The following is a 15,607-nucleotide window of genomic DNA, read 5'->3' on the forward strand; positions in this document are numbered from 1 at the left end:
AATCTTGTAGCCAACAAATTCTTGTTTTAATAAACATATTACCATGCATTCTAGCAGCATAACAGAGTATACAATTGGCACAGATATTTCAGCCTAAGCCTTCATCAGCGTGCAAACTATTCTGTTTTGATTTTCTACACTGGTTACATGCACCCTGCCTTTTTTTGAAGACTTTGTTGACCATAATGGATATTTTCAACTTGTAAATATCATCCCTTACCAGCTGTTTGCCCCTGAGAACAGCCATGTGAACATTTTTCAGAGAGCCGTCATCATCTTCAAACACCTCAGCAGACCACAGGGCACAGTTGACATGGGTCCACTCATTCTGACCAATATACAGTAGCCTGCCACCCTCCTGAAAGTGTAATGTTACATGTGAAGCTTTGAGGATGCAGCAATGCATCTGTTAAAGCGGGTTTCTTGGTAGAGATTTCACTTACGTTTGTGTTCTCATCCCCGTACTTTAGACACAGAACACACTGCCTGTTATCACTCACACCTGGTGGGGGAGGGAGCTCTGGACTGTCTTCACGGTCTAAAGAGAGGATAGTGAACAAGGTTGGAACTCGATGGGAAAAAATGTTACAGATTATTTGGTTAAAGACGTAATGTGGATGTTGTGTGAGTGCATGTGTTACCAGGTAGCAGTGGGGGTGGTGGGGGTAAAGACAGAGGGAGTGGAAGCGGAGTGGTTGGAGAGTCTGGTTCTCCAGGGGTTTTAGGCCGTGGTGCGGGAATGATCTTCTTCATGAGAAGTGGCTGCTCAGACCGGGATTGTTCTTCTCTCTCCTGCCACTGTGCATAGTTGTGGTCAAGGGATGGAGGCAACACAGCATTGGGGAGGAGACCATTGCTGGAAGACAGCAGAAGGTTAAAAAAACAGTATGAGTTCACTTTCTGACAACATATAAGGAACATTCCTTGATTGTGTGATGGATGCCACTCTTTAAAGAATAGTTGTTTTGATTGTTTTGTTGCCTAAGCCCAAGTATAAATAATAAAGCAAAGCAAAAACATTTCTGGCTAACCTCATTGTTCATTTGGTTTAATACCAATAAAGTCTGAGGAAAAGACTCCAAGGCCATGAGTCAGAAGTTTAGTCTGTGGGGATTTAATACCAAAATTGCATTCATCAATATTCATGCATCTAACGTTTCTTTTGTATTAAGTGCCTTAGAAGGAGCTTTGTGCAAGAAGTGAGGCAATGATCAGTCCGGAGATGTTAAGGCAAGATCTGCAACCTTGGAAGTGTGATCTCTGTCCTCTAATTAGAAGATATGGAATAACTCTTGGAAACCTGGCAGTGTATTTGAAACACAATATTTTATTGCACAATAAACCCAACTTTTAAACAAGGAATGTATAAGAGTTTGTCAATTTTTTCGATTTATATTAAATATCATCTCAGTGAATTCCTTTTTCAATTAATTTATACTAGGACTCTTGTCAAATGACAAAGGCCAAGTCTGTCAAATGTAACACATTTTTATGTTAATGCGTCACACTTCAACATAGTACATGAGAGTAGTTTTCACTTTGGATTAGATCCATTAAAAAAAATTTAAAAATCACTTCTACAAACACATACAAGAAATAAATTCCAAGTAGCCTGTAGCCACTGACTGGCACATTTCACAAAATAAAAATAATCAAACCATTTATCTGCAATAAAATCTGCAAAGGATCGGAGATAGACCAAAGCCGTAAGATAAAGTAATACATCCTCTCAAATCACTCATGTAATGAACAGCAAACCAAAGACAAATATCTGCCTATGAGCAACTGACTTTTTCAAAGGCGATAAAAAAATAGCAACGCATGTGATCAATGTACTACCAAATTAAGTAAACACCCTATGCTGTTTTTGGGTAGAGGCATTATTTCCCAGAACAATCACACATCTTGACATTAAAGTCAAGTGCCTTTTTAGAGAGAATGTGCAAGATGGGCAGAAAATCCTAGTCTCCAAGTACTTCATGATGACATGTGTCAACACAGAAAAGCAGGCCCTGAGAGGCGCTTCTTAGAATAAGTTAAGCAGCCAATTTTGATTATGAACTTGAGCCTTCACTGCACATTTTATGTCTTATTTTAAGAGGTTAGGCATTAGACTTGAGCCCGTCCACTCTAAATTGAAGCCAGTATATTTCAAATACAAATGAGATTGAAAATGAGTTAACTGCAGTTCAGCCACAAAGGTTTGTGAGAGCTCTTAAGTGAAATTTGACACTGTAAAGGTTTGCCTCCCACAGTGCCTAGAAGCAAAGTAGGAAAGATGAGAAAGCTGAAAGTTTAATACAAGTGTTTGTGTGAGTATGTATGAGACAAGTTAACAGATGGACTATACCAGTGGGCACAAAGGTGCCATCCATTCACAGAGATACAGACGTTTCACATAATAAAGAGGCAAAGATTTGTGATCACTGCAAGCTAACAATCAAAAGTCAGTCTATCATTTCTGACAATATCATAGAACAGGTATCAAATATTCGATGCAATCGTTCAATTATGAATCACTCATGTGACAGTATGTGTTTTAACCAACAGCTCCAGTCCTACATAAATTGGTTTTTAAAAAGGACTTACCTTCTGATGGCCTTAGACAGCCTTCTACTAACCAGCAAATAAAGTTTATTTCAACCTATTTCCAGTCTACAAAGCAATCCAATCAATACATCAATGACCAAGCATATCGAAAGAAAATCTATCAAGAATATCCATTCTTAATGATTTCAAAAACTATTTTGTGCATTTTTGACTTCAGAGTGTGCACTCATCTCCCTACACCCATTACCATAACCCCCTATTCAGTTCACAAACAAGCTCATTCTCCCTTCATGTTCAGAAGTATTAAGGAATCTATCTAATTTAATCTACCCAATTTCCCCTCGGGGATGATTAAAGTATTATAATTCTGATTCTGATCTGGTTACTGCAGCTTTTGAAAGCCTTTATCTGCAGTGATTGTTCAGAGAAAAGGTATATTGAGCAAAACCTCCAAAACCTAATTGATTCCTGCCACTTAAGTTTAAGTGTTATTTCTCTCCGAGAGTTAATAGTGTCTTTGTGCCATTGATATAAAGCACCCTTTAATTACTAAGGTAACCAGCTCCGCTACGAAAAGCCAAACAATGCTTTTGGTATCACAGTATCCCCCGATTGCCAAGAGAGAAACAGAAGGCTTAGATATAGCTATTATCAATTGTAGTATAACAAAATCAGATTGAACTGAAAATAATGATGCAAAAATACCATTAAAATATAGTAATGACATATACACAGCATATTTTTCAAAATCTCTTCACAGTTCTGTCAAACATTTATAATCTTACCATTGTAAAATATGGACTAGCAATTAAGAAATGATGCCTAATTAGAAAGTTGTTGTTGAAGAGTATTATTAGTAATAGGCTTCTATGCACTATAATCAGGTCATTTTTACCATCTTCTTTATTCTATTGTTCCTTTTGATAATTATGGTAGAGCTGACACTCACTTAGCTGAGACTTTTTGTGCTTCCCAGAATCTGGACTCTCTTGCTTTGAACCATGGGAAGACCCGCTCCATTTGCTGAAACAGAAACATTATACACATCAACTTCATACAAAATAGTAATACACATAATATGCATATTAAGGTACATGGTGTTTGTTTGTTGTGTGCTTTTATATCAAGTGCAGGATGTCCCTTTCACACAGGACTAGTGACTAATTTTGCCAATCAGCATGAAAAGGTCAATGCTCACAAGTTGACCACAGAAAAACATCCCTGCTCAAGCACATGGCTGGCAATTGCATAGCACATAATTAGGTATGGTGTGGAAGGTCAGTATCAAGCCCAAGTTGAGGGGCCACACTTCTTTACACACATGTCATGTTTAAAAAAAGTCTGCAAGGATTTACAAAGTTGATATATTATAGTGGTGACCATGGAGAGGCCAACCAAATATGTAAATTATTGTGCAAAGGATTTGTTTGGTGATTTGAGTAGTTAAAGGTAAAATGAATAGGATTTGTCGGTTGTACTTTGTAAACACAACATTCAAAGTTGGTCCCTCCTCCCCGGCTCAACGACACCAGAAGGACACGCCCCCGTACCGTAGTTGCCAGAACACATCCTGGTGTACAGGCCAACTCCGTGTCGCTCTTCATTCCCATCCTCTCCTTCAATACTCCCCAGCAGGTGAAAGCCAACCCCAGAATCACTCTCGTTTTTTGTTTTTGTTTTTTTATTTTTGAGTTTGATAACTTTATTGATGCCTCTGGGGAAATGTATGGTCTGCATTTAACCCATCCTAGCTGTGTAGCTAGGAGCAGTGGGCAGCTGTAGCACCCAGGGACCAACTCGTTCATCTTGCCATGCCTCGGTCAGGAGCACAGACAGGAGTATTAACCCTAAAATGCATGTCTTTTTGACTTTATAGAATGAGCTTTGTCTGCTTGGCGTTTCACCTCACTATATTTGCGACTTTTCAGCACGGTGTCCACCATTGTCGTAGCTTCCTCTTGGATCTGTGCTTACAATCTCGATCTGGTACATGGTTGCTACGTTTTTATAGAGTCCCGCTGCCCAAAGGTTAGTGTCCAGAAACATCCCATACACAGCCAATAAGAAAAGTAAGAAAATACAAGCAGAGGACAGGGTCTCTGCAGATACAGACACTGCCACACATGTCTAGTGGGTCATTATGTGATGAACGAGAGGGATTGTTTTTGTATGAGTCTACACAATGAGCATGTTTACAGGCACACTAATAGTAAACCGATCATTATCTGATTTCTGGAGTTACACGATTACTCAAGTAGTCATGTAAACAGCATAAACCGATATGCTTTATCAGATAACAGCCATTATCAGATTATGAGAAATCGGATAAACACACCTAGTTTTTTGCCCAATAATCCGTTTATCCAGTGCATGTACACATCTTAATCTGGTTTCTTTCGTTTTATTACATCTGCGCATGTGTAAATATGTAAAAGTGGATGTAGTTAAAAACACATGAAGAAGAACGCGAGCAGAAGCAGTTGTGTTAACAGCATAAACATGGCGAGCAGCAGCAGCTACCGAGCTTGTACAATGCAACTGCCACTCGCATTTCCAGAGGTACAACAGGACGCACTGTCATCTCATCCGGGGCTGGGCTCATGACATCTTTCATGAGATCAGAGTTTCACAAATGCTCTCCGCGACATTCTGAAATTCTCTCTCCATTCTGCATCTGAGAATTCCTTGAGCACCACTCTCTCCCACCAGTCCTTGCTCCGAATGCGCATCCAGCAGGAACGGGGTTTTGGTAGGGGTGGAGGAAGACTGGTGCTGCTAAGATCAAAAGCAGATACTTGCTGTAAAAAAAACTTGTTGTCGTTTTCTGCTCATTGAGACAAGGCGAAGAAGGAGAGTACTACTAAGCTTTTGCATGCGTACAGTCCATGGCACAGCCCTGATCGGCACCAAAGCTATGCTGGGGGACGCCATGTTGTTAACAACAGGAAGTTTGAGTTTTACGTCACGTCCTTGTGGAAGAAATCCAACTATTGACTGAATCATGTTAACGAGTTTTTTTCCCCGATATCGCATTACTGACGTGCATGTAAATGCATTAAATTGGATTATTACCATTACCCGATTATTCCCTGTTATCAGATTATTGTGATCATGTAAACGGGGTCAGTGTTTTTTAGGAAAATCCTACTCATTATACCTTAAAAAAATATAAATAAAACCAACTTTGCAAGGTCATCTGGCAAGTTGAACAGAGACTAAACTGGCATGAGAGAGAAGTGGCAGTTAGGTAGTACACTTGCACACATGCCTGGGCAAAGTGAAAGCTAGTGATTTTGGACAGGTCATGAATTCAGTATGAATCGGATTAATACCAGATAAGCATATAGCAAATATCTGAGTCAAGCATGATAGACTACCAGGTTTAAAGTGGTGGCATTAGAGCTAATGTGTGGTTCTTACCCTGATAAAGAAGGACTTGACCATACTGTTAGCCTTTCTGCTCTCTGGCTGCCCTCCGTCACTGTTCATAGCCGTCTGAATGATCCTCACTATGTCATCACTGAACTCCAGCTAGAAGGGAGTGAAAACACGATGCGCACGCGCGCACGCACACACACACACACACATTATGACACAGTGCCCTCCTTCCTATGCTTCTCCTCTCATCAGCTGGCAGTGACTTTTTGAAGATTCAAGTGTCGCCCTGCCCTGTCTGTGCATAAAACCCATCTTCCTTTGCTTGCAATATCTGCATTTCCCAGCCAAATTTAAAAATCCTTTTTTCTTTCTTGCTCTCTCCTTTTTGTTTTCTTTCTTTCTTAGGCTCTCTCTTTCTGACCTAAAACCTTGCCAACTTTATAAACCCTCTCTTGGCTCTGATGTCATCTCCTCCGCTGGTCTTTTACAATGGTGAACTGCTCCCGAACAGTTAGTACGTTTGCATAGAGACCAATAACTCAGTTAGTGGAAGCAATTGGTCAAAGGCAAGATTTCGATAAATAACCTGATTTTGACTCTCCCCGGACTTACCTTTTTTTCACTGCTCAATTGTGGCTTCAAGTCCTAAAGCAAGCACCTTGGATCATTTTCTCCAACTACATACATTTTTTTTAAACTAATTTTTCCAATTTTATTGTAAAGCATCATAACACGAATGTTTCTACTTGCCATCCTGTTTGAAAGTTATCTGTTGGCTAACTAACCGGGCAGACAGTAAAGCATTGCAAACTGAGCATCGGCATTGTAATCACTGCATTCACCATATGCCGTTTCAGTGTCACCAGTGCCAACAGTAAACACATGAACAACTCCCATCAACTTTTATCACAAATTAATGAATGGAACAACCTCGAACAAAGAGACGCATCCCAATTTTGCCAAGTCTGTAACATTCTATTAAGTTTTTGACTTAGATATGATAGAAAACTATCAAGCCCCCATCTCTCTCCCAGCATCTTTTCTATAGTTTTCCTTATTTGTGATATAAGTTGAAAATGATGTTGTTGACTTGTTTACTCTTTAGACTGCCGACAAGGCCATGGCATACTGTGGATGTAATTGGATGCAATGCTTTGGGTTCAGTTTGTGACAGAGCATTGACCCAACTTGTTAACAGGGTATTTCAAATATCTCTAAAAACACAGCAATACAAACAATTTTTCCATGTTTGTAATGTTCAAGCAATATTTCATCACAGTGTCTGGTGACTTTTTTGCATGTATGGTATCAAATAGACTATGATGTTTACATGTCTTAAAATACTGAGACTGAGCAAAAATCTAGATGCTGTACTCTGACTATGCATACTTCAAGTTTGAATTTACTATGACAATGACAACCCTATAAGCAATTTACATGACTATGTCTAAATTCTGAGCAACTCCTTATTATGATTGGGTTATTTGCTTGCATGTTAACATATTCATTAATATTAGTACCATCTAAACCACATCTACACTCAGGTGTTTTCTAGACTGATGATCTACAACTACTCTTAATTTCCTCAGACCCTGACAACGACTTTAGGGAGATGATGATAAATAAATAGGAAACAGTGAGATGATATTACAGAAGATTGTGAAGATTCCCATGTGAAAATTACAAAGTGAGAAAATTTTTGTTTTTTTTGGGGGCTTTCTTGGAGGAGGTCAGAATATTTATCAACTGGCAGCATGTAGCCCTCCATCCTAAACCATCATACTTACGGACAACAGTAAACATACTTACCACTGACTTGTAACGGCCTTGATTCATTTTCCTTTCTACAGACTCCAAGTCTGGAGGAGAGTCGCTGGGGAGGGATGGAGTGACTTCAGTCAGTATTGGAGGGTCTGGGCCTTCAGGAGAGCGACGGGATGGGAGACTCTCCTCTGTCTCTGGGTTCAACTCGGGAGGTTTCACAGCCTTGACACAAAGGCACAGAAATAAAGGTTGACAAAATGCAGGTGCAAAACATGTGTACGGTCAGTTTATTTGATCATTTGATAGTGTTAATGAGTAGTATCAATTTGGAGTATCCATCAGTGCAGCACCATGGGGAAAAAACACTGCCTAAAGAAAATGTGAAATCCAAATACCGTTGTATTTTTGACTTTAAGCAAAAGAGAAAGTTCTAATGTCAAGAAAAAAAGTTTTCATCATGGAGAATTATTTGCACAATCACTTGTTGTAATCTGCACCACCACCATAACTGCAAACAAACAGTAATGATGTAAAGCCAGAAAAAAATACCCTCCCCCTAGCTCAGTGGCAGGCATGTCTCACCTGTCGGTAACGTAGCAGGTGCGTTGAGGTGCGGGAATTGAGCAGTGCAGTGAGGACGTGCCGGACACAGCCTTGCAGCTCCCTCTCTAAGGCTGATCTCCACTCGGCCGGATGGCGCTCCGTACAGTTCGTGCATGTGTAGGCGACACTCTCAGGCAGCTTGGACAGCAGTTCATACATTTCATCTAGGATACCGTGACGGATGGCAAGTCAATTATCATGCTAAGCTATCATGTTTCACATCCACCAGTGTCCAGTCAACATGGAGAATATATCAAGACTCACACTATAGCTTACTCACACAGTCAGCAGCAAAGACAATGACAACTGAGACTGTGGAAAAAGTGCAATTAAATGTTTGCCTTTGTGTGGAAGACTAGTGATCACTAGGGCTGTCCTAATTACCTTTTTGCAAGCTTCAGATATTCAAAAAATTTTCTGAACAAGTATCTGAATATTTGGTCTAGATTAATTAACCAATAAAAACAGATCAAGACCTAAAACAGGTAATGGATTATGAAAGCTTTTACAATGGTCTAAAATTTCAATGTTGACTGAAAAACAGAGTGACAACAACACAGTATATTTTTTGAAGTTCTATTAAACAATGAACACAGAACAGTTTGGGAATAGAGTAGCCTACACTTTTCTAAAAATCCCCCCCCCCTTCTTATTTTTTCCCTGTTGCCATTAGAGTATTAGTACTTTTAGGAGTGTACAATATAAGATTGGGATGAGTCACCAGAATAAAATTTCAGTTGACTAGACGTCACAGTAATATTCGGATTGGATCTTCTGAAGACAGCCTATCATTAAACCTATCAATAAATCATCATGTTAGTGAACCTATCACAGACAACACCCAAATAAGCAGAGTCCTTCTAAAAACGCTTTTTATTTAAATGGGGGGAAAAAATTAACTGCAGAAACAAGACTATTGCAACCCGAGGTCTGAAGAAGGCGAGTCTCCCCCCACCCATCCTCATTACATTCTACAGAGGCACCATAGAGAGCATTCTGACCAGATGTATCACTGTCTGGCACAGGAACTGCAAGGCCTCCGACCGCAAATCCCTACAGTGGATAGTGAAGACAGCTGGAAAGATCATAGGAACTGCTCTCCCATCCATCCAGGCAATCTTTGATGGACGGTGCACCCGGAAGACTCTTAGCATTGTGAAGTACCCCACCATCCCTTCCCAAATCCACTTCACCCTCCTACCCTCTGGCAGGAGGTACCAGAGCATCCATGCTTTCTCCACCAGACTATGCAACAGTTTCATTCCTCAGGCTGTGAGGTTCCTCAACAGCCTGAACACTTAGACCTTCCATAAAATGACTTTTTGACCGTCTTACTCACTGTCCCTGTCAGGTGTTCTTGTGATGTTTATGTCTGTGAAGACTTTTTGTTTTTTATATTTATTGTGTGTTATTCGTTTTTATGTGGCACTGAAGTCCTTGTGAAATGTAATTTCGTTCCCTTGTATGTATGAGACATGCATATAAGGCAATGACAAATAAAAGCAGTCTAACTCTAAGTCTACACAGTGGCAGAGATTAACAATGCACATTTGCACAAAGGTGAGGGGAATCCTGGCAGGCACTGAAATTTCAGCATTCCACCTGCTTACATGTCATCCACCTTCCCGAATTGTAAGTCAACAAAGAGGACAGGGATAATAGGTTACACTACAAAACAGTTAGTCATGATGCTGTATATAACAACTCCTGACATAGTTGTGCATTAGAAAAAAGTAGTAGTAGTAGAAAGTATAAGCAGTAAAAAGTACGACAGAGAAGAGGAAAAAAAAACCCCAAAAAAACAAAAAGAACCCGAAATACTGAAGTCACGTCCTAATGCCAGCTTGCTCAATGAGTATCTGAATATTGAGCTATTTTGGGCCAGCCCTTGTGATCACCATCAGAAGAAATATCTTTGTATTGCAAATATGATAAATCATATGGGTTTTTTAAAGCATTGTTCTCTTTGAGGCGCTTTTAGTGATGTGAAAGGGCAAACTGACCTGTGAGGTTCTCACACTTGGCATGGACCCAATGTTCACAGCGACCACACTGCATCATCTTGCTGTCATAGTCATCATCATCATAGCACTTATCACACAGTGGGCAGAAGTTCCCTTAAGTATAAGACAGTAATATTTGGTGTGAAAAACTGGCTGACTGTTGGTCAGAGCTATGTAGAGCCACTTGTGTTGTTTAGACATAATTTTATAAATCAAAAGCAATAGCTGTTATGGAATCCCTCCTACAACATCCAATAATAAAAACCAGTGGACTATAGATGCTCAAAGGGAAAAATCTTTTTTTGTTCTGTGGTATTCCATAGTTCACCTTGATTCAATATGTTCACCACTTACCTTTAGCAAAGAGTTTGGCACAGTCGTGACACATGGAAAAGTCATGTGACCACTGGGCATCCCAGGATTTCCCTGGTTTTGTGGCTCCACAACTCTTACAGCGCACACACTTGGTGCAGATCTGGAAATTGAGGAAAACAAGAAAAACACATAAGCAAGTTAATTACACTGAGGTAGCTGTGTGCAATTGACACTAAAAAGGTAAAAGTCACAGTAGTATTGTTACACAGACCCTACTCCACACTTGGGAGTTGGGTCTGGTGGAAACTATTACCAAAATACAAATAATCAAAGAAAAAATCCCTATCATGGTGGGTGGGACTGAAGTGACTGTGCTCCTCCACTGTAGCAAATAATGGCAAATCTTTTACATGGAACCTGAACTTATGAGTAATATGTTGGGAAGGGAGCATTGGAGAAGTCGTTTGTTGACTTTGTGGTTGTCATTATGAAGACAAGATGAACAAGCATATTCCATTTAGTGCTACTGTTAAACAGCAATATGCTTTAGTTTTAGATCTAACAGGGCCCATTGCAGCTAGTGATAAACTACATCTTTGTCAACTCCCTACAAAGGGCCATAATTGGAAAAACTAGGCTTTTACTGTAGCTAATTCTCAAACAGGCAAGGACATAGATATTAAAAACTAAGTCAGGGCTCCAGACTAACCTTTTCCATAAGGAGCACTGGTGCTCCTTAATGAAAATTTTAGGAGCACCACCACAAAATTTAGGTGCACCACTTAAATCGACACAACGTAACACATTGATATTTTTTCCGTCTTAACTGTATTACTGATAAATGCTTTGTTAATAAATAGACCACTTATAGCAATAACAATATGCTGTTTTATTTTAAATGTCACAAAGTGAGATAGCACGAGCAAAAAAACCAAACAAAACAAAAATATAAAAACAATAAATAAATAAGTTAAATAAAATGTGAACTTTAAATTGCTTTTTGTAAACATAGGCACCAAATAATACATTTATAAATGTAAACATAAGGTATGTGGTCAGTAACATTACTGTCATTACAGCACAAGAACCACTCCAATAAACTGGGCACATGTCGTATCGTTGCTGTGTGTGGGGTTAACTTTAATGCCATTCTTTTTTAATAAGTGTATGTGACCCTTGAATTTTGTGAATGGTAGCTCTTCTTTGGTGATGTAGTACGCTGTATGGAATTTTATTTTCATTTCGGCTTCTACTGCACAACGGTTTGCAGATGCCTGCCTTTCAAAAGCTGTTTGCAAAGACACTGAACTTCCAGCCGCGCACCTGTCCCTGCACAGTTTGTGCTTCAGGCTGCTGTTGTGCTTAAAGATGGTGTCGTGCTTGAACATAGCAGTGCCAGTCGAGGGGTCGACAAACTTTGTTTTTTCCTGCAAAAGTTGGCCCACACTGAGAACAATATATGCAGTACATGGTGCCTTTTTCTTTGCTAAATCGCAGCCATGGATATTGCACAAGCCATTCCTGTCGGAAGGAATAAGTCTTTGCCTTTTTCACATCACCTGCTGCTTCCTCGTCTGAACTGTCATTAGTTTGGGTCAGTGGAACAGGAGGAGGGTCTGAAGGAGGGTCTTTTCTTTTAAAAAAAAAAACGAATCAATAGTTCATTTCATTGTTCGTTTCACAGCGAGAGCAAGTCCTACTGAGTGGCGACTGACATCCCGCGTGCAATTTCTTCCCCCACAATGCTGCTTTGTTTTGGTCACGCCATGACAGCCTTGCAGTTAACTCCTCTCTCTCATATGTGTATACACACACATACCCCAAGCCTACTCATTAACACACAAGTTCTCACTCTTACTGGTTTTCACATGATTAAAAAAAAACACGGTTATATTGCAAGTCACACCAGTGCACCTAGGTTTAAAATTTTTTCGCACTGATGCCAAAACTAGGTGCAAAATGCGACTACATGGTCACACTGGAGCTCTGCTAAGTGTTCAAGGCACATTCTTTGCAAATGTTTGATACTGCTGAAAGAACAAGTCAAGCACGCAATGAAAAGAGCAAATTCTTTTGTCATAGTTATCCACGTTGAAATGCGATTATTTCTAGTGTTGCTAGCAGGATGTTAAAATCTGCAACAAGGAACTTGGAGAGAAAAGGGTAGCATATGTCTTACTAGATTTGGTTGGCGCCAAATCAGACCACTGTACAAATTACTCACATCTGTTAGGCTAAACTAATGTCATAGTAATTTACATGGTATGACAATTAAAATTTGTGCACTAACATACTGATCAGTAATATCAGGTTAACTATGGAAGGTAGGCAAAATAAATAAACCATATGAAAAAATTATTTTCACTTTGAAATAAATTGATTTTAAAGAGGTAGTTTGACAGGTTACATACAACACAGCCCATTATGTAGAATGACAACTGTCAATTTGTGTAATTCTCATAGTCTATTGCCAATATCTGTTGAGATTTACACCAGGGACTGGCTCTACACACTTGCTTAGATTTAAGCTATTTCTTAAAAAAAAAGAAAAAAAAGAAAGGTTTTGAATAACTGAGATTTCCCACTACATCAGGAGGTATAAGAGTAATATGTGTAGTTTGTCCCAGGGCTAGGAAGAGTAAAATGTCGCTGTCATTAAGAAAGCATGTGAGAGAATAGCATACATATTTGTAGCACTGTAGCAAAGGAAGCTGGGGGAAAAATGAACTTGGCATAATGCTAGATTGCTGTCAGGCACTGCAAATGTTAGTTTATGTTAAGGAGTAGGAATAGATCAAAAGTAGGAGGGGGAGAACACCATGTGTATATACCCAGACTCTCTTCTTCTTGGTGGGTCTCGTAGGGTGGTTGGGACCCAGGCACTCTGGGTGATAGCTGTTACGGCACTTGTCACACTCTAGCAACTGCTGCTGCAATGACAGAAGAGTGAGGAAAATTGCTTGAAAATCAAAATACTAAATTCCCCAGGTCAACACTTTCAAAACAACAGGAGAATGAGTGAATCTTTCTAGGTTATTTTGAGTCAGTGGAAACTGCACTTATTGCAACTTTTTTTTTTTTTTTTAGTTACAAAGATTTTTTTTTGCAAACAAAAGTCCATTTTGACACAATCCTGTCCCTGTCACATTTAAGACAACAGTGTATCCAAATCATGAACACTCATTTACTTCCACATTTTAAAGGATCATTCCATTTATTTTACAACCTGGGTCTACTGGCGTAGTTTCTGCCATGGTGTATATCAGTTATGATATCATTTTACTCACTCATTGTGTAGCTCTCGGACAAAGGACCACCACAAAAAATTAAGGTAAAAAAATATCAAATACTTCATTAAAATCGCCATATTAAAGTCTAACTTTTCTGATGCAAGTCCACACACTAGGTTAGGGTGGGCATTACTTTAAAGTGGGGGTAAGCATCCTGGGCATAAGTTAGCAATAGCTAGCTATACTTTGAAAACATACTGCAAGAGAATCTGCCCCCTCACTTCTGCCAAAGAGCCTTGTGAACGTACAACCGATTGACAGCAAGTGGAAACCAATGGAGACGGCGGGGTGCAAAGAACTCTCCTGATTGACTGATAAGGGGCAGGTACAGAGAACATGTTCTGTCTCCGTTTACAAGGCAGCCGCAGAAACCAGATTATTTTCCTCAGTACATCTTCTTACTCGATAGCTGTCGGGACGTAGAAAGAGTTTGACCAAATATTATAAAAAGTGTTCTAAATTAAAATCACTGATAGTCACTTAAATATGCAGATGAGCAAAAGTCACACACAAAATGAGCCACACATACACACACGAATGCACGTGCGCGCGCACACACACACACACACACACACACACACACACACACACACACACACACACACACACACACACTTACTTTTTGGACGAAACAGGCTTGGAATTTCTTTTATCTAAAATTCAAACCAATGCCTGCTGACATGTTCCACATCTCGCATCCTGTGGAATGAAACATTGCACCGCTCAACACTACAAAGATTCTGAAAAGTTAGCATTTTCTCGCAACGATTAGTGAAGTAATGAACTTGTCATTTCACACACATATACTTGTCAATCACGCATTAAAAGCAATGCCCATAGACGATGCGGCAACCCATATTTGAACATTCCTGAATTGTGACATAGAAAAGCACAATGCTCTTCGGCTGTAGGAAAAAGACTATAATAATAATAGATTACCTCTTAACCAGGGAAGTGTTGAAGAGCTGTTAATGACATTTCTAGGAGTTGACAGCAAGGCTACAAAACACGACTAACACCTATACAATTGCATATTCACAGTTTTGATTTTTGCATACCTTTAAGGATCATATTTCATGGCCCCGTAAGACACCATAGTTAAGTTAAATCCAACAGTGATCCCATGTCCGAGATCTCCACAATGAGGCCAGTAAGTAAAATGATAAAAATGATTTGGCACAAACTATGGAAATAAGACCCAGGTTGTAAAAAAGCAAAATTATTATAATGACTACTGTTGCAAAAGAATTTCCCTGGAAAACATACAAAACATGAACAGAGGTTTACTGTAGCAGCAAAATGTGGAAGAGTAAGGCAAGTAGCAGCAAATTTGAAGAAGAGATGCTGTAGAAAACTTTACCAACAGTTGACCCTACAACAACAGCTAACACCCAGGTTCAGGTGTTTTTTGTTTGGCAGTGGAGAATTTGCTGATACCAGAGCAGTGGGGACGCTTTCATTCTGAATGGATCTCTGGGACAAGGATTGATAAAACGCCACTTTAATTATCGGTATCACCATAGTTGTTAGGAATTTTAACTAGGACTACAGTTTCCAAAATTGTAGCTTTAATTTACAGATAAATGAATAAATTTAGCTGCAGTGAAATAACAGACTTATTGATTTAAATTACTTTCTCTCCTATATTAGCTAATGAAACACTTCAACAGACCTGTCAAAGAATATGAAGGAGTTGTTCCATAG

The 15,607-nt window shown here is 39.4% G+C and overlaps 1 protein-coding gene across 1 annotated transcript in view; it reads right to left on the bottom strand.

The window, feature by feature from the left end:
* kmt2a (lysine (K)-specific methyltransferase 2A) overlaps positions 1-15,607 on the bottom strand; it is a 56,160-nt gene that overhangs the window by 16,700 nt on the left and 23,853 nt on the right. Inside the window, exons 10-19 of the mRNA XM_056283214.1 lie at positions 13,445-13,543; positions 10,653-10,773; positions 10,299-10,412; positions 8,275-8,459; positions 7,738-7,914; positions 5,971-6,081; positions 3,500-3,573; positions 642-856; positions 444-538; positions 221-358 (exon numbers count right to left, since the gene is read on the bottom strand). Of these exons, the coding sequence (XP_056139189.1) occupies positions 221-358; positions 444-538; positions 642-856; positions 3,500-3,573; positions 5,971-6,081; positions 7,738-7,914; positions 8,275-8,459; positions 10,299-10,412; positions 10,653-10,773; positions 13,445-13,543 (1,329 nt within the window). The remainder of the gene's footprint in view (positions 1-220; positions 359-443; positions 539-641; positions 857-3,499; positions 3,574-5,970; positions 6,082-7,737; positions 7,915-8,274; positions 8,460-10,298; positions 10,413-10,652; positions 10,774-13,444; positions 13,544-15,607) is intronic.

This window comes from Lampris incognitus, chromosome 7, assembly GCF_029633865.1.
Source record: "Lampris incognitus isolate fLamInc1 chromosome 7, fLamInc1.hap2, whole genome shotgun sequence".
Taxonomy (NCBI): domain Eukaryota; kingdom Metazoa; phylum Chordata; class Actinopteri; order Lampriformes; family Lampridae; genus Lampris; species Lampris incognitus.